This window comes from Gobio gobio, assembly GCF_949357685.1.
Source record: "Gobio gobio genome assembly, chromosome: 16".
Lineage (NCBI taxonomy): Eukaryota > Metazoa > Chordata > Actinopteri > Cypriniformes > Gobionidae > Gobio > Gobio gobio.
Window position 1 is genome coordinate 30664875 of NC_137109.1, and position 26234 is coordinate 30691108.

Consider the following 26234-nt stretch of genomic DNA (forward strand, 5'->3'; position numbering starts at 1 on the left):
AAATACTCATATAGTCTTTATTTATTTATTTTTCCCTCAAAAGATATTTTATTTTGTGCTGTTTAAAGAAAAGACCATATATATATGTGTGTGTAATGGTTAATTGCTGTTGAAAGAAAGACCAAAGATAGAGTTTGGTTAGAGATAGAGATAGAGAGTTTAGATAATATTCAAGCAAATTGACTATCATAATCTCGCAATTCTAAATGTCCTGTATACTGGACAAATCTTTGACATTTTGACAGTTTTTCTTGACATATTACAAGAGTTATGCTGTAAGGTTATCTTTTAAGTGCTTCTACATAACTCATAGAACAAACTGGTAATTACACAGTTAGTCGTCTTAAAAATAAAATGTGATTATTTAAATATTTTTACTATTTATAAAAAATATATTATAAGCCACAATATGAAAATGATTTTATACAAATTGAAAATAAAGACTTTCTACAGTGTCCATATTACCCACGATATGACAATTACAACAGGACTAACAAAACCAGTAAATAATTACATATTAAATGTATGTTGGTCAATAATATTATTCACTACTTACTCACGCACTGTAATGCAAGAGGTAATAAATCATTATCTTTATTTGTTCAATTTATATTTTTGTATCTAATAAATCTGGTAGTCCAAAAAAAAAGCAGTAGATGCAAAAAAAAAAAAAAAAAAACGCTATGCTTGCTTTACTATAGCTACACTGATAAAAATAAACATTTTATTTTATCAGAATAATATTTGATTTCACATTTCAGCATACTGGGATGGGAACTAAATATTATGGTTCCCCTGCTATTTAATTTGCAGCATTTAACATGATTTATTTGTAAAGTTTTATATCTCAGGAGGACTGAGGAAGATAATGATCGATGAATCATCTCTATAGTAATGGTTGGCCTTATGAATGAGCATGAGCAGTTAAAAAACAGCTTCCATTTGCCTTTTTGAATCTCTCTAATTCTAATGCAGCCAGAACACATATTGTCACATACATTTCAATCTCACTTGCATCAGTTTTAGCCTGGTCCATATGCTTTACAAGGATGAGCTAACAAGAAAAAATCCTTCTTGATATGATGCAGATGCTTCTTCTCTAAGATGGAGGCTGTCTGTATCGCAGCTTGGGCTGAGCGCTGAGGACAGTAAGTCTCTCTTAAAATCTACTCCTTCATCCCCAAAGATTTCTTCAAGTACACTTTAACATATGTGATGCACACAGGTCCTGAGCACATGCACACAGATGGACATGCAACTGATAGGGTGGACATGGACTGTATTTTTGTACATATCAAGTTAATAATGTTTTTAGAATCATGACAGAAAAGCATCCAGCACTAGCAACAACACCCACAGATACCTTCAATCACTTAGACCAGCACATATATTTTAAATATATCCAATGAAATTGTCACAATTTCACAAGTAACATCTTGTGATAAATGATGCAAGGACAATAGGTTATTTAACACTAATAATCATAAGACTTGACATAAAGCTCAAGATCACAAAATGATAAATTGGTGCCTGGAGACAAATGGCTCATTCTGAAGATGACTAGTTCTTCCACACACATCCCTACTTACTTTGATGAAGAAATGTTCTCGTCCTCCTACAGCTGACCATGTAATTTGAGACCATCCCATCCATCAAATATCTACTGAATTAATGCAGAGAACAATCTTAGTCTAACATGGAATCAAAATCGATCCTATTAACTTCTCTAATACATGCTTCCTGTGCACGATTCACCACTGCACATCATTCCAAAGAAAAAAATGCCTGTCTTCATAATCTCTAATGTTTTAAACCGCACTTGTCCAATCTCCTGGTCCCATTCTGTTAAGTAATGTCCACTTTTTCACAATCCAATCAAATTCAGATTAATAAAAAAAGAAGTATAGATGAACCAAACAAATCTTGCCCTACATTTTTTTTCATTCACTATCCAGTTTCACTCAGAAAATACATCAAATTCTGATTCTCTGTTAATCAATACTTACATGATGAATAGGTAATACAGCCTCATAGGTGAACTGCATGATTTTTTTTTTAACATGCATCTTTCAACGTTATTTGTCTGAGCACAGCTACATTAGCTCAACCAATGGCATGGGTTTGGGGGCTATCTATTTGGCTGGCTTCCCAATGGAAGACAGAGAGTGCTCGGGAAACCTGTTAGAAAACAGTAATTTTTCTGTTTGCTGATGCTAGTGGTGCAAAAACTACACACTTCACCATTAAAGAGTTGAAGTGATGGGGTGATGCGATTTGGTCACAGCAACAGATCTGTCTTTTACACAAAACAAACAAGAAGCTTCTACATGATTTCAACTGCGATGAATATTATGTGTTCTGCAGACATGACTGTGTTGTATATGGCCATACAGAAAGTATGGGGCAAACGATAGCTCACAGATTCATGGCTTCTCTTTCAAAGTATCTCCTCTTGCAGCTCCACCAACTGCCTTCTCTTATGTAACCCACTCTGCTTCCTCAGCCCGCCTGTCTTTATTGGCTGATTTCTCTCTTTTCCACATTAGCACTTTCACCTCTATTACCACCACTATCATGTGTCTTTGTGATGATTGCTAAAAATGGCAAACAGTTTTCGTCCTTTTTACTGCTCAACCTTCTTTTAGACAAAATTCATATTTATCTCAGAAGCAATAGACTTTGCAAATGAAAAACAACCATAAGGCCTTCAAAGATAACTAAAGCCTCTTTAATAATCTTGACAGGTAACAGCCTGGCCAGAGGAGGAGAAACCAGCAAGATGATCCATGGTCTCCTCCTCACATTCGAGAAGCTTTAATAGTGTCATTGTCCTATATACCTCTGTTAAACAATTTCCTTCTCATTAATTAAACATAGACTCCATCAATATGCCCTAGGAGTGCTCGTGCCAGGTATTGCATGCGGCGCACAAGAGAAGATATATGCTTGATTTATTTCACATTGCTGCATGTCATACATCAAAACGAGAAGGAAATTATCGCAGAAACAGAGAATAAGCAGGATATGCCACATCTTAAGGGTCCATTTATTTGGTTTAGAGCAAATGCTGCCAAGAACACATGCATAATTCATTATTAAAACAAAAGCGAATGAGTGAAAAACCGCACTGCTTTTGACTGATGCCTCTCCCATCCTCTGAACAGAGGCAGAATTAGTCAGCTCCTTGCTCACGCCTTCCCTCCCTGCGCTTGGTGAAATTTCACCCTCACAGCCACTGAGATCTCACCCTCCATTTTCTCTGCGTCTCCGCCAGTCTCTCTGCATTCTCTCTCCCTCGGCTATGCACAAATACCAATAAAAACCTGTGCACTCACACACACCCCCACATCGTAGACATGCACACACATCGAAGGCACAGAGCATGCATGTGGGCTTGTTCTCACACGAGAGCCTGCTTCCTCCATTTTATACATTCAGAGCGACCCTTCCCCCACCCCTGCTGCCACTTACACACACACACACCTCACTTAATTACAGCTTCTGTTCCCTGGTTCGGTTTGATATGCTCTGCTCTATGAGGTTCAAATCTAGCTGAAATGGTCATGGACAAGAAGTGTTCATTATACTTCATAAGGCGCTTCACCTCTGGTTGTATCTCAATCAGCAACTACAACAACAGACTTGAAATAAATAAGAAAATGCACACACATCGTCAGATCCATTAAACATCCACATCTTCATCTCACAAATCTAGAATACGAATCTATTACTCGTTGGTTATTACATTTGATGATGTGTTTTGCCTGGTCAGCAGCATTGGCAGGTCACTGCCATCCTTGGATTAAATTGGCGGAGCTACATTCACTTGTTGCGTGGTCACAGCGGCCCTGTCAATCCCTGTCAGATGACGGTTTAGATAAGTATGTACGTAGGGGATTGATGAAGCCATAAAGCACTGATGGAGCTGTAAATACATGAAGATTAAACTCCTTCTCTGCGAGAATCAATCTTGACGGGCATACTGTAAGATTACAGCACATGCAATATGAAAGGATCAACACTGGATGAATCCCTTAAAAAATTATGCATCTTCTAGAAGCTACAGGGGAGCTTGCTGATTCTACTTAGTTTCAACCTAGCAACCACATACACCAACTGCCCACCGCCTGCTGCCTACTCTCAATGCCCCAGCGGCCCAGAAACGGCATTTACCTGGTCGTACCAGTCCCGGTTGGAACAGGTGCACTCGGGCCACCATCCTCCTTGCCCTCCTGAGTTGTTACCGTTCACCTTGGGGGCGCCCTTGGATTGGCTCTTGGGGTTGGGGCCTCCAGGACCCCCAGCTGACATCATTTTCCCTTTACTTCTCCCCAAAGTGCCCCCTCCACCCATTCCCCCTCCTCCACCCGAGGTTTGGGGCGGTAAGGTCTGGCCGCCCCCATAGCCGGCTGGGTATCCGTAGGGTTCAGGCTGCCAGTCTCCATATGCCGGGGCATCCATCCTGCGCAGGGCGGCCATGCGGGTCACTTCATAGCATTCTGGGCACTTGCAGCAGTGATGATGTTTGTGCATGCTGGCTAGTTCACACGGTGCGGCGCTCTCTGTCTCTTTCTATCTCACTGCTGCTGCTGCTGCCTGCTCAGATCAAATACAGCACGCAGTGCCACTCGGCTCACGGAATGGTAGCACAAATGGCAGGAATCTTCACAAACCCTGTTATCCTCCTCTTTGTTCCTCCCGATCCAGAAAAAGAGATGAGGAGGTAGCAACAGGGCGATGAAAAATAGAAAAAGATTGGTAGTCTTCCTCCGGTCGATGCAAAAGGTTTGGAAAAATAATGCTAAAAATAGTGTGTATGATCTCGTAATCAGAGACCAGCCCCGATGGTCGAGTTCTCTTCCTGCTTCTGTTGGTTCACAGTGATATGTATATAAATTCATAGATATATATTCATTTGTTTATATATGTATATATTTACACACACACAAATACATATAAAAATATCAATATAAACAGACAAGCACAAATACAGTTATATACAGGTATATATGTATACATATATATTTCTATAAATATTGATATGCGTGTGTACAAATATATATATATATAGATAGATAGATAGATATAAACAATTTCTATATATATAAATGATATCCGTGATCAAATCTTCCTTTGTATGTCTCTGCTTGCCAGATTTCTTCCTTCTGCGTTTCCTCCTGCTTTGGGAAGCGTTTTCTTGCCTTCTTTCTCTCACTCTTTTCCCAGCCTGCAGAGAGGAGCTGAGCACTGGATTGACTCTCAGCCTGCTTGCCCTAGATGTGGATTATACGAAAGGATGCAAGCAAGAGAGAGAGGGAGGGAGGGAGGGAGGGAGGGAGAGGGAGAGAGGGAGAGAGAGAGAGAGAGAGAGAGAGAGAGAGAGAGAGAGAGAGAGAGATGCGTAGCAGCATCCCTCCAGCACCTCAGCCCTGACAGCCACAGCCAATCAACTCACAGCACAGCCATCAGCAGCAGCACCAACACAGGACTGACTGCTTAAGTGACTGCTCTTAAAGGGCCAGCGCACTCGAAAATCAGCCAGCACACAGAGCCTGCATGGAGATGCAGAAAGCACATTATTCAGCTCCACAGTTTCTCTGTAAGAAAGACTGAAGACCTGACTTGAGGGTTTTTACCGGAGACTTACTACAGTACATAAGGGGCTGACGGAAGCTTTACTGACGGATTTTTTAATCTATTTGTGTATAAAATTCCTTTTTCACGTCACTGTAGGATTAACTAAACCACTCAATTTCGACACAACAAACTAGCTATGAAAGAAATTTAAAATGCTTGATGTTAAAGTCCAAGAAATAGAGCATACATCAAAGACAGAAGCAGATTTTACTTCAAAGAACAAAACAATACATTGAAATATTGATAACATTTGATTATGACCATTATATTTTTAACTTAATATTGCCAAATCTGAAAAATTGTGCTCCATATTTTCAAAGACGGTGCACTCACAGTACTTATGAATGGGGAAAAAGTGCAACATGCAAAATGGCAGAATAAATCCCACCTTATAAATAAAAGAGCCAATCGAAAGTGGTTAAGTCATTGCATCACTGCAGCTGCCATTAGAAGCTCTGGTTACTAGAGAACAGTCAGTGTCCTGAGAACTGCACAATAAAAGCTTTTTTAACACTGTTAGAACCTAAGAAACTCCATTTATGCAACAGTTCATGTCAGATTTTGTTGCTGATTTTAAACATGTTATTTATTAATGTGAGTGTGACAACCAGTTTTTGAGATTTCAGGATTTCCCCATTCAAGTAGGAAGGACTTGGTCTTGGATGCCCAAAATAGCTGCCCAAAAGTATTGCAAATATGGCCACAGAGTGAACAAACTTTACTCGAAAGAGAGCTTAGTTTTCAGTGATATTTCCTGTTAGTTTTGCTTAGTAGAGTTTTGTTATATTTTGATGATTTGTTATTCATCTTTAAGGTACAGTGATTTGGTTATTACTTTGTGTAATTTTTTCTGTTAATACAACATTTTCTTCAATCAGCATGGAATGTGTATATACAGTAAAGTAATCAATCCAGAAATTCCTTCATCAAATTAACTGCACCATTTTTAGAAAGTTGCTTATTGAAAACCTTGGTAGCCACAGAGTCTAATAGACTCTTGATTTGCACTTGATTGTTTCCTTGTACTATTGTTTCTTTATGTATAGAGAAGACATTACTGAATTTATTGACAGTGGAAATGAAGATCTGCATACATAAAAGGCAGTATTTTCTCAGCATTAAAGTGCCCCTATTATGGATTTTTGGAAATTACCTTTCATGTGAGTAGCATAGTTCTAAGGGAATGAAAAAATTCTGTAAAGTTTTGAATCTGAAAGTGCACCATATATAAGGTTATTGTCTCTCAAAAGTAAGAGTTGACTCTGAGTCAATTAAACAAATCATTTTTTAAACGAAATACAAGCCATTTCATTGTGACGTCAAGACGAAACATTAGCATATTTCCCGTCCACTTATTGCGCGCACAGACACCAGGGAAAACTTGAACCCCCTCAAACACTACAGCAGACGCTGGATAGCATCATGTCGAGAAGACGCTGTACTCTACAATGTGTTTATTGTGTTTCACATTGTGTAGGTATCTGGCTAACCGGCTAACTCACGTTATTACTGTCTTACTGAAATTCTACTGTAAATCAGCTGTGGGCTGCAGTTAGAGTTGTTCCGATTCCGATACTAGTATCGGAAATATCACCGATACCACAACAAATTCTGGCATCGGTATCGGCGAGTACTTGAACCCATGTACCGATCCGATACCATTTTCTTAAACAAGACCTAGTTATTATGACCGCTAGCTTTGCCTAACCACTGCGCGGTTCTTCTTCGCTGCTCAGAATGCATTGCAAACACAGGAAGTTGTGCTGTGTTGCCACAAGCAACCCCTGTTTAGAGTAGCGAAGAAGAAATGAAAATGCGTTAGCAGTATGTCCGCTGTTTAGCAGTATTTAAGATTGGACCAACCAGACAGTAAAACGGCGACTAGGGATGTCACAAGTACAAGCACTTCAGTACCAAGTCGGTGCTGAAATTAAAAAAATGTGATGATACCACATTTCTGTAGTACCGGTAGTAAGTTACAGACTCCTGAGTAGGCTATATTCGGTACCCACAGCTGCGTTCAGTCGCTTCCGTCTTAATCTAAGCGCAGGGCTCCAGACTATAGCCGAATATATACTATTGTCTGTGAATATTAAACTCTCTCGCTGTCTTTGTAGTCTCTGCCGTGTGTCCCTTTATGAGGACACGAACGCATAAACCGTCACTTCATGAGAATTAACCGTTTCATTTGAGAAAACTGTCATATCATGAACAGACACTCAAAGATCTTCACGGCAACCCGTCAAAATAAAAGTTTGGTTTAACGTGAATAAATTGTTGTAGCCTACAGTAGATTTAGCTATGTCTCTATGTACAACCCCAAATCAGAAAAAGTTGGGACAGTATGGAAAACGCAAATAAAAAATAAAAAAAGTGATTTTTATTTTGTGACTAAATTTACTTTGACTTGTATTTCATTGCAGACAATATGAACAAAAAATATTTCATGTTTTGTCTGGTCAACTTCATGTCATTTGTAAATATGCATCCTTTCCTGTCATTCAGACCTGCAACACATTTCAAAAAAAGTTGGGACAGTAAAGCATTTATCACTTTGTAATGTTGCCATTCCTTTTCACAACACTTAAAAGACGTTTAGGGACTGAAGACACCAAGTGATGTAGTGTTTCAGGTGTAATTTTGTCCCATTCTTCCTGCAAACAAATCTTAAGGTGGGCAACAGTACGGTGTCTTCATTGTCGCATTTTGCGCTTCAAAATGCACCACACATTCTCTATTGGAGACAGGTCGGGACTGCAGACAGGCCAGTCAAGTACCCGTACCCTCTTCCTCCGCAGCCAGGACTTTGTAATGTGTGCAGAATGTGGTTTTGCATTGTCTTGTTGAAATAGGCATGGACGTCCCTGGAAAAGATGTCTTCTTGAAGGCAACATATTATGCTCCAAAATCTCTATGTACTTTTCAGCATTAATGGTGCCTTCACAGAAGTGCAAGTTACCTTTGCCAAGGGCACTGACACAACCCCATACCATGACAGACCCTGGCTTTTGGACTTGTTGCTGGTAACAGTCTGGATGATCCTTTTCTTCTTTGGTCCGGAGCACACGGCGTCCATTCCTCCCAAAAAATACCTCAAATACTGATTCATCTGACCACAGTACACGTTTCCACTGTGTGATGGTCCATCCCAGATGCCTCCGAGCACAGAGAAGTCGACGGCGCTTCTGGACACTGTTAACATAGGGCTTCCTTTTGGCACAGTACAGTTTTAACTGGCATTTGTGGATGTAACTACGTATTGTGTTACTTGACAAAGGTTTGCCAAAGTAGTCCTGAGCCCATGTGGTGATATCGCTTATAGATGAATGACGATTCTTGATGCAGTGCCGCCTGAGGGATCGGAGATTACGGTTGTTCAGCTTAGGCTTGCGCCCTTGTCCTTTACGCACTGAAATTCCTCCAGATTTATTGAATCTTTTAATTATGTTATGCACTGTTGAATGTGAAATATCCAAATCTCTTCCTATCTTTCTTTGAGGAACATTGTTTTTAAACATTTCAATAATTTTCTCACGTATTTGTTGGCAAACTGGCGATCCTCGGCCCATCTTTGCTCCTAAAGGAATAGACCTTTCTTGGATGTTGCTTTTGTACCAAATCATAATTACAATCATCTGTCGACATCACCTGTTTCAAATCACATCATTATTTAACCATTTTACCTCATTACTAGCCCTAAATTGCTCCTGTCCCAACTTTTTTTTAAATGTGTTGCAGGTCTGAATGACAGGAAAGGATGCATATTTACAAATGACATGAAGTTGACCAGACAAAACATGAAATATTTTGTGTTCATATTGTCTGCAATGAAATACAAGTCAAAGTAAATTTAGAAATCACTTCTTTTTTTTTTATTTGCGTTTTCCATACTGTCCCAACTTTTTCTGATTTGGGGTTGTAATAATAATACGTCCCTATTAATAATAATAATTATTATGCCTAGACGGTTGCTTATTTTTTACTTGTTTTGTTGTAAAGAGATTATTTTCTGATTAATTTATCATTTTTTATAATCCTAGACTTATTTGTTGCACAGTTTTTTATACAGTTATATTGTAAAACTAAAATTTATTTTTTAGTTTGCGGTGTTAGATTTGTGGATGCATTTGAAGTTCTTTTTCGCTTAAGAAAAATAAATCATATTACTGTCAAATATGTCAGATAATAAAAATACTGTAATAAATACAGTAGTTCAATGTATGAATTTGTTCATGTTTTATTAAGGGAGAAGTCTGAAGCACACCATAAAATAATTCTAGAAATTCATACAGGGCTAGAAATATACAGATACACACCCAGGTATCGGATCAGTACTCGGTATCGGCCAATACCCTGAGCCCAGGTATCGGAATTGGTATCGGGAAGGGAAAAAGGGAAAAAATTCTTAACTACTTTGAATAAAAATAAAGGATGGAGCAAGATTTGTTTTGCAAACTTTAATGTTCCATCAGTCATTCACGTTAGTGCTGGGCTAATGTATGCGCTGTTACTGATACGGTTCCTGCATGTGCACTGCAATAAATTAGCAACACGCACACACACACACACACACACACACACACACACACACACACACACACACACACACACACACACACATACACACCCTTATTAATGCTGATGGTGAAAAATTACAGTTGAAACATCTCATAATGTACCTCAAACTGAGTAGCATCACTGAGAAATGTCCTGCTCAAGGTTCGGGTTGAATAACTAGTTCTTCCATTGTTTCATCATCAATTCGGACTCATGCTGGGATTGATGTAAAACCGACGTCATCATTGCTGTCTTTACAGTGTGTACTATCACTGAGCACAGAAAGGAGGGATTTAGAGAGACTGATTCATCCATTGAGTCTTTTGAGAATCATTGAACATTGTGGTGCTGTGCAACATATATTATGAGAAACATGTAAACCTGTTGTTGGAGACCTCCAAAACAATATTAGGAAACTTTAAAATAGCATAATAGGGGCACTTTAAAAAAAGGGGCACTTTAAAAAATCCATACTAATTTGATTAAAAGGTACCCAGGTGACCCACCTTTTGAGGGTATTGAAAGGGTTTCTGATATTACACATTTTCATAGCTGAATAAAAACAGATGCTGGTCTTTTAGACTGTTATACCATCAATTGTGCTAGAGAATGAACATTAGAAACCAACTGAGTGTTTTCTAATGCGACTATGCACGTATGGGCATTTTGTGTGTGTGTTTCTCTGTTTATGCACGTGTGAATTCGCTTGTTTTTGTGGCTGAGTCAGTTCTAATAAGCACTGCACACTATTCTATTCCGACCCCACCAGGAGGCACAAACAGCAGGCTCAGCCACACTTAATTATATGCAATGGTAACTCACTTCATTACCACAATACTATTCCGGCAAACTTTCCGATTTCCAGGAGGAAGGCCAATCAGAGATCAGAATAGTGTGAGAAGCACACACAAGCATTGCCAAAGCCAATGTGGGTGGTGCTTGGTGGCTGAAAAAAGGCAATGCAAGCATATTCATCACAGCACACATGACTGGGCACATGTTGCATGCGACCACCCTGCTCCCTCTGCTCCCATTGTCTATACAGCACATTCTTATATAGGATGCAGACTTCCATGGTCTCCGTAGAGGAATTTTTTATGTAGCTGCCCAAGGATGAAGAGGAAAGCGGAAGGCAGGGAAGCAGAGCGTGCTTATAAGCGTGCATTACGTGCTTGCATTATGCCATGTGTTTGTGTCGCCAGCTTCCAAAGTGTGAGTGCATGTGGGCGTTTCTAGTACCTCTATGGGAAAACGCGGCTCCTTAAAGAATTACATAATATCAAATCTTTAAAAAAAACACAAAAAAACAGTCACAGCCAATCAATGGCCAAGTCTGTCAATATTAGCTAGGATATCAGTGCACTCAACACAAAGAATGATCCAAACCTTGAACCACAACCGCTGCCAAAAATGCTTATAATTTAATGCATGTAAAGGGGCCATGTGTTGCGAGTAACATTTAGGCGACTCTTAAATGTCATCTAAGACGTTCTTGCTACAATAATTACATGTGCAAATGTAAATCCAACGCATAAATGCTATAAATATTTTTAGATTTAAAGCTGGTACAGCATGTTTTATTAGGCTGAGATATGCATTTAAAACTGTTAAACTGTTAAATTAATTTCTATATGCAGCCTTATTCTCTCTTGCAAACGACCACATAGAGAGAGAGAGAGTGTGATGGTAGAGACAGATGAATCCTCCCAGGCTGAATGAAGAACAGTACTACAGATGGATGGTTAAAAAAAGAGACAATTTAAGAATGCACCTTCTATCTTCTTGACAATTTAGATTTCAGAGTCTTCTTAGTTTAAAAATAAATTTGCAAATATTATATATAGTATTCTATACTGCATGTCTCAGTGAATTGGCACATATTTCCTGGAGAACGAAAATCCACCTGACCTACTCTTGAGAAATTGGAAGGAAGCCTATTGTTGATTTATGAAATAAATGAGGATGATTGTGTGATGGTTTAACAAAAGGATTCTACTTGATTACACACAGCATATCTCATATATGACAGCCTCATTGTAAGTTTCTGCATTCCCACATTATATAAACCCCCCCAGCTGGCCTCACAACCCCCACATATTCTCTCGCATCGAAGGTATCTATAGAAAATTTCTGGAATTTCTGTGCATTCTCATAGCAGCCCATGTGACTGTACTCTTGTCACCTGACAGGATGTATGTCCAAATAAGGCGAGATGAGACACAGGCAGTCTTAAAGGGACAGTTACATTCTTGAAGGTTTCCTTTGAATGAACCACAGAGAATCGCTGTAAGAAACAGGTGCAGAGCAGCCTTTGAAAGACAGTGATTATAGTCAGGGGAATTTATTTTTCTGAATAAGCAACCTGATCCAATAATTATTAATGCATGACATACATGCAACCACTATAGATTTCGGCTTACAATGCATGTGCATGCACCAGTCATTCATAACACCGCTGCAAGGCAAGAAAGGGTTTTGGGTTCTCACCTAAATGCTCATAACTCATTGAGTCGTTGCTCCTTCACACTGACACAATAAAATAAAGTGCCTGTGAAGGCTGTGACTCCTATTAATAGGCCTGGTGACAGAAAACAGCTGCTGCACCAAACACCGCACATCCGACTGACAGCGTAATGATAAGGGAAATGAGAGAAGGAGAGAGAGGAAAAGAGAGAAAAGGAATATGAGATGCTTGCGAAATGACTGGAGAACTGAGAGGTCTTGAAGAGAAGAGAGGGTCTGATAAGTGCCACATGCACACTGCAAGGTGGGAGAGTGATGGCCGCATTAAACAAATCCCCTAATTGATCATTCTCTGAGGCTCACAGAGGCAGTGTTTGGGATTGACGACCGTGTTGAATTGTCCTGTTCACACAATAGAAGCAGATCGAATAATGTCTGTATGAACGAAAAATACAAAGTGAAGTCAAGCCCCTTTCTATCCTCAAGATAGTCGTGATTAATGTCGTGATATGGCTTAGTCCGATTATCAAATTGCAAAGGCTGCGATTTAATTATGTAAATATATCCACTGCATGTTTGAGAATGAAGGGCAGCACTGTGTTCTTTTGCATGTAAGCAGCTCACGAATTTTTAGCAATTCAAAAGTTGACAGTAAATGCTGCTCCACATGAACTCATCTTTACATGTGCTCTGAGTTTGGCTCACTTATAGTGTGCGTGTATCAAAGTTAAAGGCTCAGGAAAGAAGGAGGCTGGAACCAGCAAACATTGAATGTAAAGTTTTACTCACAAAACAAACAACGAAATGAAAGTAAGCGGCCTCATAACCGACTGTAGCATACACACGTAAACAAAAACTACATAAATGTCCCAGGCCTAGTCCTCTCTCTCCCTCCACTGTCATTGCTTATTATTAATATTTTTTAGTTATATTGATATACAATGACAAAATATAAAAAAATTATATATTTTTTAAAAAACATCCCAATATTTATCAGAAACATTGCAAATCGATTTTTTTTTTCTCCCACTTCCAGGCAAAATAACCTTGAATTTGGTTACATGTCGTTTTTGACTAAATAACCTGCGAGATGTATATTCCATCATGTAAGCAAAGTCAACAGTGACTACAAGGTGTTTGGTTTCATTTCTTTGACATGTTCATGGTCTAGAAGATGACTAGTCTATTCTTGGGCTATGGTTTCACTGAGAGCCCTAGACGTCAAGTCTGTGTTTGCATGGCTATTAGACATCTTTTAAACCCACAATTGCTTGCTGGGTAGTGAGAGTGTCTACAAATAAAGATGGTGACTTGCATAACACACCTGAAAGCCTTGTCACAATTAACACATCGTTATGTAATATCCAATTGAGCAATGCATTCATTTGACAAATCTTACTTAAATCAACAGCAAATGTGAATTATTTTTTTGTATACAAAAGTTGTGAGTGTGGTTACCGCTCTTGTTTAACCGAACAGTGTATGGTGTGCATAACTATATTTAGTTCTCTGCTTTTAAATACGTCATCAACAACTTCTTGTTCAGTTTGGATCCCACTACTTTGTTCAGAGTAAATTTGGTCATAAAATGTGGTTGTCACTCGCCTAAACAAGCTGTATGTGTACAAAACAGATTTAAGCGCTCAGAAGAGGAGTGACATCTGTATTTAGCTGCATTGTGTGCGTGGTGAGGTGCTGTATGTGTTGAGAAGAGGAATGAGTAAAAGAAGCATGCATGGGCCCAGAGAGCAGAATAAACAGAGAAGAGCAAAGTAAAAAGAAAAGAGGGAATGCAACCATGTTAAAGATATGACTGGACTGAAAATGACTCTGGGGGAGGGTAACTCAATAAATGTTTGCTGATGAACAACTGGGAATGAGAAAACATGATCATAGAATGCAGAGAGAGATTCCTTTGTGTTGTCAAATACACATTTAGCATTGTTAATTATGCATTGTCTAGCGTTCATCCATCTCAAGCGTTGCATAAACATCCTGTCGGATACACACATTTTTGCCATGTTATGCGGCCGAATGCATATGAGAGATGCAGAAAGATGCAACAGAGACAGGAAAACAGCGACAGAGAGAGCAGGCGTGAGAGAGGCAGCCAGTCTGTAGGGATGCAAGTAGGGGGAGGAATCTGGTTTCCATGGCAACATGCGGAAGGCTGAGCTCTAGGTGTCCGTTCCAGCTCTAACTGCGTTGCACTGCACCGGCCCTCGCCTCGCTCCCCCCATCCTCCCCCACTCGCTTTCCCTCTGCAGCTCTCTCTTCATCCCTCCCTTCCACCTCATACCCCTCCTAATGTGAGGAAGACACGACACCACATTCAGCTCAGCATCAGCCAGCCCTGCTGTCAACAGAACGCTGCTGCCTTGCAGAGAGCCTGTGCTTTGATGTAGACAATGGAGGCTCTCTGTTCTCAACGCAGCAGTCCCACGCTCTTCAGCCATGACCTGAGACCACACCCACACTGCCATCTCCACCTTATGCCCCATCCCTCGCACTACATCTCCGCTCATCTGAAACGGCAGTGCCCGCAGGCACTGTGCCGCCACATGCCGCTTGGGGTGCTGTGATTGGGAGGACATGAAAATGAGAACTGCCATGATATAGTAGAACCTGATTGTTGAGAGTATTTGAAAAACTGTGATTACAGCGTCATCATGGCTTATTTCACTGCAGCCTAGCTACAATCTACATATGTTGACACAACTGCACTGCAACCATCCATATGTATTAACTATGAATATGCATCATGAGAAACATCTCGAAATGAGCTTGTAGTCAAAATCTAGCCAATGGAAATGTGTTTTATGATTGCATCATTCTGTAGGTATTAAATTGCACAGCACTGAGCCCAACAATAAAGATGTCTATTTGCCATCTTGATATTTTCAGAGGCCCAGATTTTATTCTATTTTTTATTTGTGACAAATTTTAATATGTTAGAGGGAATTTTACTTATACTTTTCATTACACTTTATAAAAAATAATGTATTAGGTTTTTAATTTGTAATAACATCTGGAAATGATGATACTATAATTAAACGCAATGACTGTAATAAACTGAAACACTGGAAAAGCCCAGCCCATTCTAACTGATGCAAAACCTAGGGTGACCAAACGTCCTGTTTTCCCAGGACATGTCCTGTCCTGGCCCTAATATAACAATTTTCTATCCATACAGAGGGGGCATACATTAAATGTATTGAAATGAATAAGGAATCTTTGAGTAAACTTTGAGTATCATTTGAGTATCTCATTGCCGAGCCGAGTCTCCTGGTTTTCGGTAATCAAAATATGGCCACCATAGCAAAACCTCATCATTTTTTGATCAGCAATCATATTGTAAACATATTTTCTAAATCAGCAGAATCTGCCACAACAATGTTCAGTAGATCACACAAAACTATATTTTACATTTGCAACACATACTGGTAGGTTGTTCATACAGCAACAGTGTTGCTTTTCCATTCATTTAACTTCAGATGACGTCTAAAAACGCAAAACTCATGCAAAGACACTGAAAATAGAGATGTGTCAGAATGGTTAAATATGTCCTTATAGTCTATTTTTACATAGACAACCGATTAAAAAGCAGCGGAGTGCAATGTGTTGTGTGAACAACTGACAGTTTTGCCAAAAGGGCTGATACTTTCTCACACACACTGATCCTAGGCCATCAGACCATCCTTAAATGTTAATTGCTGAGCACTGACACATGATGAGATGTACTAGACATCAAAGCATAAACAAATCCCTATGCCAGATTAGACCTCATGCGGCATGTAATACGTTACAAATGTTCTATTTTTGTAAAAAGTTGTATTCCTGATTTAGCAGCCACTAACCTTTGGTGCCTCCACATGGGAGCGGCTTACTAGTCCAGCCACTCTCTCCACCTTCTGAGAGCTCCTCCTGCTGGTCACACGCACACGTGACACACCCTCTTCACCCGAAGTCTGCAAGTACAAATCACACAGAATCAGTAGATTGCATGGACCAAAAACAGAAGGGAAAAAATAGAAATATTCAAGATAAGGGGTTTCATTTGGTAAAATACAAATATAGTAATTTGAAAACTTGAGTGCACTGATACAAACATGCCAAACATACTGAAACAAACACATACACACTAAAACATACCTTTTGACCACTATCCACAACTATAAAATCTGTCAGTGAAAAGCTGTCATTATATAGCATTTTAGACCAAAAGATGCACAACCAGGGCCAAACCTTGATTAGATTAGTTCCTACCTGTTTATCATAATTTATGCCGCAGTCACAGGTCACAGGCAGCAGAGGGCAGCCTTTGGAAAAGGCCATGACAGCAGATGGAACAAAGACTCTCACTTTCCCTTCCAAAATGGTAACAAACTCAACTCTAGAATGTTCTTTTAGGATCTGTCCTATTCTGACTCTCATAGCGATGTGTGTTCATATAAACACAAACACACAGATGCATGCAGGTTTGCAGCATTAGGCCAAGCCACACCCATTTAAGCACAAATAAAGTCACATCTAAAATCATTTAAAAAAAGAAACCTGCTATCAAGTAACAAACAACAAAACACAAAGCAAATTTACCGTTTTTAACATTGCCTTCATTGGACAACCATGAGCTGAATTGAAAAATGGTTGCCAAGCCCCAGTTTTGCCATCATATTATCATCAGCTCAGCTACGAGATGAACACTGCAGCTGAGAACATGCAGGATTGCTGCAGTCTCAAACCCAGAGAGGAACATGAGGGCGCTGCTGGTGTCCAGTGCCATTGAATCACTGCTGACACATGACATACTGCTCGCAATACTGGGGCTGGATTATGTACAGCTTGTTACATTTAACTAAACATTTTAGCCAATATTCACAGATATAAAACTGACACCAAATATGTATTATTATTATCAAGTAACACTGTTATATTACTGACTGTAACTGTAGCTAATATAAAAAAAATGAAAGGGAAGACACACTGCCCTATGCTGTTTAACACAAAGGCTTTGTAATGATTGTGCTTTAAATTATTCCAGGGACTTTTTTTCCTTCCTTCTGCACCAAATCGGGGAATTTGCAGACTCATTTCATTTAACGTCTCAGGTGACCGCACGCTATGAATGCTAATGAAGCCTGAGCTGGACATTCCCTCAGAACCAGCTCTCTCAGAGAACAGGGCTGTGCCTGGACACACACTCACACTGAGGCCTGTGACACTCTCCACCACACATCATATAGTGACCCCTGCAGTATTTTTGTGGAACATGTGTCACAATAGGATGGTACTTTGGAAAGAGCCAGTTGGGGATTTAAAATTGAACAGATTATACTCCCAGAGTTTATAAGAATGTCCACTTTTCATTTGTTTCGTTAATGAAAAGCAAAATTAAAAAAATTATCAATCATTGCTTGGTTTTTGCCTGAGCATCTACCACAACCAATTTACAACCTGAATAAATATATAACATTTAAATGATATGTATATATACACACACACACTCACCGGCAACTTTATTAGGTACACATGTTTAACTGCTCATTAATGCAAATATCTAATCAGCCAATCACATGGCAGCAACTAAATGCATTTAGGCAAGTAGACGTGGCTGAATCCAAAATCGCCCCCTATACCCTCAGATAGGGCATTATTTGAGGGGACAGACATTTGTAGTGGTGTCTGAAACCATAGTGGACATCGAGGGCACTCATTCAATCCCACATTGCACCGCTTTAACAAGTGTACAGCCGTTCCCTTTCGTTCAGTCACTCCGAGTAACGTCAGTGACTGATGAATGGGGGTTTCGCTTAGAAGCCAATGGCAATCATCTTCGAGAATTGTGGAAAACGCCCAATGGCAGTGCCAATACCATGGGCATGCAGAATTTGCATGCGTAACTCCGCCCCACCGCGTGGGTATATAAGGAAGTACGCTGGCAACATCGCATTATGTTTCTGCTTTGGAGCCAAGAGCATCTCTTCACTCCTGCAAGCCTGAATTCAGAAGTCCTCTCTTCAGTCTTCGAGACTAGCGGTTCTCCAGGGTGTTGGTGTGACGGCGCGTTCCAGCGATCTCACATTGCCTGCATCAGCTGTGTGTGTTTTCCCTGGGCACTTCGGCACTCTGCAGAGCTTTCCTCCCACAAAAAGAGCTTGCGCGTGGCACGTCTTTTTCAAGACGGTTCGCCCGTGCACTTCCGGGTGCGATCGAGCTCCGTTGCTGTCTATGGGCACAATCACTGTTCGATGCGTTTGGGCTTCAGCACGTTTGGGCAGTGTTTGTGGATGTGTCATGTTCCCACTGTGGGAACATGACCATCGCGATGTCGCGGTCGAGACTCAGTGACCACCGTAAGGAGAGTGAGTCCCCTCTGCCACACCCCAATCTACCGTCTCCGAGAGAGATGGTACTTTGGCTGGTGGCCAGGGTGACCTGAGGGCGGTGCTGTGGTATTAAGAACCCCGACGATACATTCCTCAGGCCACGCCCCCTCTCGCACACCACTACCCGCGAGTGCCTGGACTGAAGCGGCGGGACCGTCTCTGATGCCCCGTTCATTTCGTTCACACTCCAGAAAGCAACGAGATGTCGATCGCCGCATCTCAAGGTGGGCTAGAGTCTTTTTGGGATGACGATTCGGCTGTGCTCCGCCTTCAGGTGTGCCAGCACTGCTCGGATCCGACCTAGAGTTGACAACCATGTTATCTCGGGCAGCCACGAGCCTCGGGCTGGTGTGGAACTCCGCCCTGTCATGAGCGCTCGCGGTTGGGCGATTGGTTTTTGCCAATCTCCTCTTCGCTCCCGAGGAGCATGAGGAGATCACGCGTTCCTGGAAGTGCTTCCCGTGACCGTTCGGTGGCCTCATCCACCTTCTCTGCCCTCGAGGGGGCCGCGGCCAAGGGTACACCGGGGTCCCCCCACTGTTGAACACTCTGTTGCGCACTACGGTGTCCACGGAGGGCTTCGACGTGGCGTGGCTATCCTAAGCGCCCTCCCAAGCCTGTGGGCTCATCTACTACGGTGGCAAGGTTCTGCAGAGCTACGGGGCAGGCCGCCGCCCCTTTGCACATGCACGAGGGTAGAGCCGACCCAGGGCTCTTCAATGAGCTGCGTGCCACTACTGTACTCTCGCCAGCCTCCTCTCAGAGCAGACCCTAGTGGAACGTGCGTCCTTCCCTGGTCTCCTCTGTCAGGACGCAGCTAATGACTTTGCCCCCACACCGGGACGCTACGCCTCCCACGTCTGGGCCAGTCACGCTGCCTCGCTGCCCCACCCGGGGTACGTCTGTGGTCCGAGTGACCCTACCGGTGCAGTTCCTGGGAGCCTGGCTACAGCTTCCGGGACTGTCCGCTGTGTCTTGAAGACCATCAGGCTCGGCTACGCGATTCAGTTCGCGTAGGCTCCTCCCCGCTTCCGGGGCGTCCGCTACACCATGGTGGCGCCCAATTCCCCAGTCATGCGTGCAGAGGTTGCCACCCTACTGGCGAAGGGTGCGATCGAGCCTGTCCCTCCAGCTGAAATGAAGTCTGGCTTCCTCAGCCCCTACTTCATTGTACCCAAGAAAACCAGTGGGTTACGGCCAATCCTGGATCTGCCCATCCTGAACCGATCCCTTCACAGGCTTCCGTTCAGGAGGTTGGCAGCGAACGCCTTCTCGAATGTGTTCGTCCAGCAGATTGGTTTGCAGCGATCGAAGGACGCATACTTCCATGTCTCTATCCTACCTCGACACAGACCGTTCCTACGGTTTGCTTTCGAGGGGCGGGCATTTCAGTACGCGGTCCTCCCATTCGGGCTAGCTCTGTCCCCTTGCGACTTCACAAAGTCTGTCGAGGCAGCCCTTGCGCCACTCAGGCAGCACGGGGTTCGCATCCTGAACTACCTCGACGACTGGCTCATACTGAGTCACTCTCGAGAGCTGGGTGCGAACACAGAGACCTAGTGCTCCAGCCCTTAGCCCATCTGGGCCTTCGGGTCAACTGGGAGAAGAGCAAACTCTGCCCCGTGCAGATGATCTCTTTTCTCTGTATGGTTTTCGACTCGGTCGCCATGTGCACGCAGCTTACCAGCGAGCCCGCGCAGTCACTGCTGACTTACCTCCGTTAAATCGAGAGCAAGTGTGCGGTTCCACTGAAGTTATTTCAGAGGCTCCTGGGGCATATGGCATCTGCAGCCACGGTAACGCCGCTCGGATTGCTTCTTTTGAGACCGCTTCAGCACTGGCTTCGCGATCGAGTCCCGAGATGGGTATGGCAGTCCGGCACGCTCCGGGTCCCAGTGACTCGGGCCTGCCTTCAGACTCTCACCCCGTGGTCGAACCTCAGCTTTCTATGGCCAGGTGTGCCCTTAGAACGAGTTTCCAGGCATGTTGTTGTATCAACAGATGCCTCCACCTCGGGCTGGGGTGCCATGTGCAATGGGCATGCTGCCGCGGGCTCCTGGACAGGACCCCAGCGCCTCCTGCATGTCAATTGCCTCGAGTTGCTGGCAGTATGGTTCGCCCTGCACCGCTTCCGAGCGTTGCTGAAGGGTCAACATGTACTTGTCCGATCAGACAACACGGTCAGTAGCGTACATCAACCACCAGGGTGGTCTACGCTCCTGCCGTATGTCTCAACTCGCCCGCCATCTCGTCTTATGGAGTCAGAAGCATCTGAGGTCCCTTCGTGCTGTCCAAATCCAAGGAGAACTGAACCTTGTAGCCGACCGTATTGGGCTCCGTCAAGAGGGTAGGGGACCTGCAGGCATTTTTGGTTGACGCAGGCATTTTTGGTTGACGAAGTGTGCCTGGAGTTCGGGCCGGCTAACTCTCACGTGATCCTGAGACCCCGGCCCGGATATGTGCCCAAAGTTCCCACCACTCCGTTCAGGGACCAGGTGGTGAACCTGCAAGTGCTGCCCTTGGAGGGGGTAGACCCAGCCTTGGCACTGCTCTGTCCAGTACGCGCTCTCCGCGCCTACGTAGACATGACGCAGTGTTTCAGGACCTCAGACCAGCTCTTTGTCTGTTATTGTGGGAAGCTGAAAGCAAAGGCTGTCTCACTGGATAGTGGACACAATTGTTTTGGCATACCAGCAGAAGGGTCGTCCATGCCCCCTTGGGGTCAGGGCACACTCCACTCGGTGTGGCCTCCTCTTGGGCTTTAGCGCATGGCGCCTCGCTAACAGACATCTGCAGAGCTGCAGGCTGGGCGACACCGAACACATTCGCAAGATTCTACAATCTCCGATTGGAGCCCGTGTCCGACTATGTACTCGCCTCCACTAATGGCCGGTAATGGACTAGGCTCAGGTATCTTCGCTTGCTCGCCATTCCACTCCACAGACTGGATACGTGCGATATTTCCTCAGGTGAGCTTCCCGAAAGCCCTGAGCTCCTCCAGCACTGTTTACGCCGACACCAGAAGTCTGCCCTTTCGAGCCCAGACCCTCGTGTCAGGCCAGATGCCTCCGTGTGCATGGTTCCCCTCCGGCGACCCCCACACGTGTATTTCCACCGTAAGCCTCCTTGAGAAGGTGTCTTTCCCTTGGCAAGCCCTTGCCACCCTGGGGTTATAAATCCACCTTCGGCTGGTTCCCCAGAGTTCTCCATATGCAGCCCATAGCGGGTCATATGTGTACTCTCTAAGTCCTCCCTACGGGTAGGTGTCTTGGCATATCTCCACCTGGAATATGCTTCCCAGTGTACCTTGGTATTCCTGTGATAAGTGGGAGTCCTTCGTCCATTCTAGTCTTACGACAGGGCACTCGCACTTACGCAGGGTACTGGAAGACAGCCGAGTGGCGTTTTTACATTGGGACCCCCATTCGTCAGTCACTGACGTTACTCGGAGTGACTGAACGAAAGGGAACGTCTCGGTTACGTATGTAACTCTCGTTCCCTGAGCAGGGAACGGAGACGTAACGTCCCTCTGCCACATCCGCTGTCCCGCTAGAACGGCCGGGAGTTCAGTCTTGGCTCCTCAGCAGGTAAACATAATGCGATGTTGCCAGCGTACTTCCTTATATACCCACATGGTGGGGCGGACTTACGCATGCAAATTCCGCATGCCCATGGCATTGGCACTGCCATTGGGCGTTTTCTAAATTCTCGAAGATGATTGGCTTCTAAGCGAAACGTCTCGGTTACGGATGTAACCCTCGTTCCCTGAGGAGGGAACGGAGACGTAACGTTAGTGACTAACGAATGGGGGTTTCGCTTAGAAGCCTATCAACTTCGAGTTTTGAGAAAACGCCCAATGGCGTGCCAATGCCATGGGGCATGCGGAATTTGCATACGTAGCTCCGCCTCACTGCGTGAGTATATAAGGAAGTACGAGGCAATATCGCATTATGTTACCTGCTTGAGGAGCCAAGACTGAACTCCTGCGTTCCAGGTAGCACAGCTCGAAGTGGCAAGGGGACGTTACGTCTCCGTTCCCTCCTCAGGGAACGAGGGTTACATCCGTAACCGAGACGTTCCCTTTCGTTCAGTCACTACGACGTAACGTTAGTGACTAACGAATGGGGGTCCCAATATAATCCCGCCACTCAGCTATCTTCCAGTGCCCTGCGTAAGTGTGAGTACCCTGTCGTAAGACTAGTACGGACGAAGGACTCCCACTTAACACAGGAATACCAAGGTACACTGGGAAGCATATCCCAGTGAGGGAATGCCAAAGATGCCTACCCGTGGGGAGGACTTAAGAGACACATATGACCCGGAGAGGGTTGCATATGGAAGATCTCTAGGGTACCAGCCGAAGGTGGATTTTTAACCCTAGGGGTGGCGGGGACACGCCAAGGGAAGAAACCCGCTCACTGCGGAGACTTACGGTGAAATACACATGTGGGGGTCGCCGGAGGGAACCATGCACATGGGGCACCTGGCCGGACATGAGGGTCTGGGCTCGAAAGGGCAGACAGAACTGATGTCGGCGTCGACAGTGCTGGAGGAGCTCAGGGCTCTCGGGGAGCTCACCTGAGGAAAATATCGCACGTATCCAGTCCGTGGAGTGGAGTGGCGAGCAAGCGAAGACACCTGAGCCTGGCCCATCACCGGCCCCTCGGGGGGGCGAGTACGTAGTCGGACACTGGCTCCACTTGGAGATTGTAGAATCTGGCGAATGTGTTGGGTGTCGCCCAGCCTGCAGCTCTGCAGATGTCTGCTAGCGAGGCGCCATGCGCTAGAGCCCAAGAGGAGGCCACACTCCGGGTGGAGTGTGCCCTCACACCAAGGGGACATGGTCGGCCTTGCTGCTGGTAAGCCAAAGCAATGGTGTCCACTATCCAGTGAGACAGCCTTTGCTTTGAGAGAGCACTTCCCTTCCGCTCTCCACCATAACAGACAAAGAGCTGGTCTGAGGTCCTGAAACACTGCGTCATGTCTACGTAGGCGCGAAGGGCGCGTACTGGACAGAGCAATGCCAAGGCTGGGTCTGCCTCCTCCAAAGGCAGCGCTTGCAGGTTCACCACCTGGTCCTTAAACGGAGTGGTGGGAACCTTGGGCACATATCCAAGCCGGGGTCTCAGGATCACGTGAGAGTTAGTCGGCCCGAATTCCAGGCACGCTTCGTCAACCGAAAATGCCTGCAGGTCCCCGACCCTCTTGACTGAGGCCAATGCGGTCAGCAGAGCCGTCTTCATAGACAGAAACTTAATATCAACCGACCGCAAAGGCTCAAAGGGAGGTCTCTGCAGAGCAGTTAACACTACTGCGAGGTCCCAAGAGGGTACGAGAGGAGAGCGAGGAGGATTCAGTCTCCTAGCTCCCCTCAGGAACCTGATGACCAGGTCGTGCTGACTTACCTTTTTGTTCTCCAAGAGATCGTGGTGGGCAGATATTGCGGCCACATATACCTTGAGGGTGGAGGGAGACAGCCTTCGCTCCAGCCCCTCTTGGAGAAACTCAAGCACGGACCTGATCGGGCATTTCCAGGGGTCTTCTTGGCGGGAAGAGCACCAGGTGACGAAGAGGTTCCACTTCAACGCATAGGCATGCCGAGTGGACTCTGCCCTAGCGGAAGTGATGGTGGCGACCACCGTAGGTGGTAGGCCACTCAAACCTGCCGGGTCCCGTCTAGGAGCCACACGTGGAGGCTCCAAAGGTCGGGACGCGGGTGCCAAAGGGTGCCCCGTCTCTGAGTAAGGAGGTCCGGTCTCAGAGGAATAGGCCAGGGAGGGGCTGTCGCAGGGAGAATGAGTTCGGGGAACCAGGTCCGGCCGTGCCAGTACGGGGCGACCAAAAGGACCTGCTCCTTGTCCTCCCTGATCTTGCACAGAAGCTGTGCGAGTAGGCTCACTGGGGGGAACGCATATTTGCGTAGGACCCGCGGCCAGCTGTGCGCCAGTGCATCCGTGCCGAGCGTGCCCTCGGTCAGGGAATAATACAGGCTGCAGTGGGAAGAGTCGTGGGAGGCAAACAGGTCTACCTGTGCGTCGCCGAACTGTTCCCAAATCAGCTGAACCGTCCGGGGATGGAGTCTCCATTCTCCCGGGAGAGGCTGAAACCGCGAGAGCTCGTCGGCTGCGTGGTTCAGGACTCCCGGAATATGGACAGCACGAAGGGACCTCAGGCGCTTCTGACTCCATAGGATGAGATGGCGGGCGAGTTGAGACATGCGGCGGGAGCGTAGACCGCCCTGGTGGTTGATGTACGCTACTACGGCCGTGTTGTCTGTCCGGACAAGCACATGTTGGCCCTTCAGCAACGCTCGGAAGAGGTGCAGGGCGAACCGTACTGCCAGCAACTCGAGGCAATTGACATGCAGGAGGCGCTGGGGTCCTGTCCAGGAGCCCGCGGCTGCTTGTCCATTGCACATGGCACCCCAGCCCGTGGCAGAGGCATCCGTTGATACGACAACATGCCTGGAAACTCGTTCTAAGGGCACACCGGCCCATAGAAAGCTGAGGTTCGACCACGGGGTGAGTGTCTGTAAGCAGGCCCGAGTCACTTGGACCCGGAGCGTGCCAGACTGCCATGCCCATCTCGGGACTCGATCGCGAAGCCAGTGCTGAAGCGGTCTCATATGAAGCAATCCGAGCGGCGTTACCGCGGCTGCAGATGCCATATGCCCCAGGAGCCTCTGAAATAGTTTCAGTGGAACCGCATTCTTGCTCTCGATTTGTCGGAGGCAAGTCAGCAGAGACTGCGCGCGCTCGCTCGAAAGCTGCGAGTACATGGCGACCGAGGCACGGGGCAAAGTTTGCTCTTCTCCCAGTTGACCCGAAGGCCCAGACGGGTTAAGTGGTGGAGAACCAGATCTCTGTGTCCGCAAACCTGCTCTCGAGAGTGGCCTAGTATGAGCCAGTCGTCGAGGTAGTTCAGGATGCGGACCCCGTGCTGCCAAAGGGGCGCAAGGGCTGCCTCGGCGATCTTCGTGAAGACGCGAGGGGACAGAGATAACCCGAATGGGAGAACTGCGTACTGGTATGCCCGCCCCTCGAAAGCAAACCGTAGGAACGGTCTGTGTCGAGGAAGGATGGAGACATGGAAGTAGGCGTCCTTCAGGTCGATCGCTGCAAACCAATCGTACGGACGAACGCATTAGAAAAGGCGTTTCGCAGTCAACATCTTGAACGGAACCCGGTGAAG

At 44.9% G+C, this 26234-nt stretch overlaps 1 protein-coding gene across 6 annotated transcripts in view; it reads right to left on the bottom strand.

The window, feature by feature from the left end:
- Positions 1 to 26234, bottom strand: part of dlg3 (discs, large homolog 3) — a 140435-nt gene that overhangs the window by 90440 nt on the left and 23761 nt on the right. For 3 of the 6 annotated variants that reach the window (XM_079838592.1, XM_079838594.1, XM_079838595.1), the window contains exon 4: positions 16515 to 16625. In XM_079838592.1, the coding sequence (XP_079694718.1) occupies positions 16515 to 16625 (111 nt within the window). Of the gene's footprint in view, positions 1 to 4173; positions 9352 to 16514; positions 16626 to 26234 lie in introns of those variants that run through there. The other 3 variants (XM_079838593.1, XM_079838591.1, XM_079838590.1) reach the window with 1 other exon arrangement.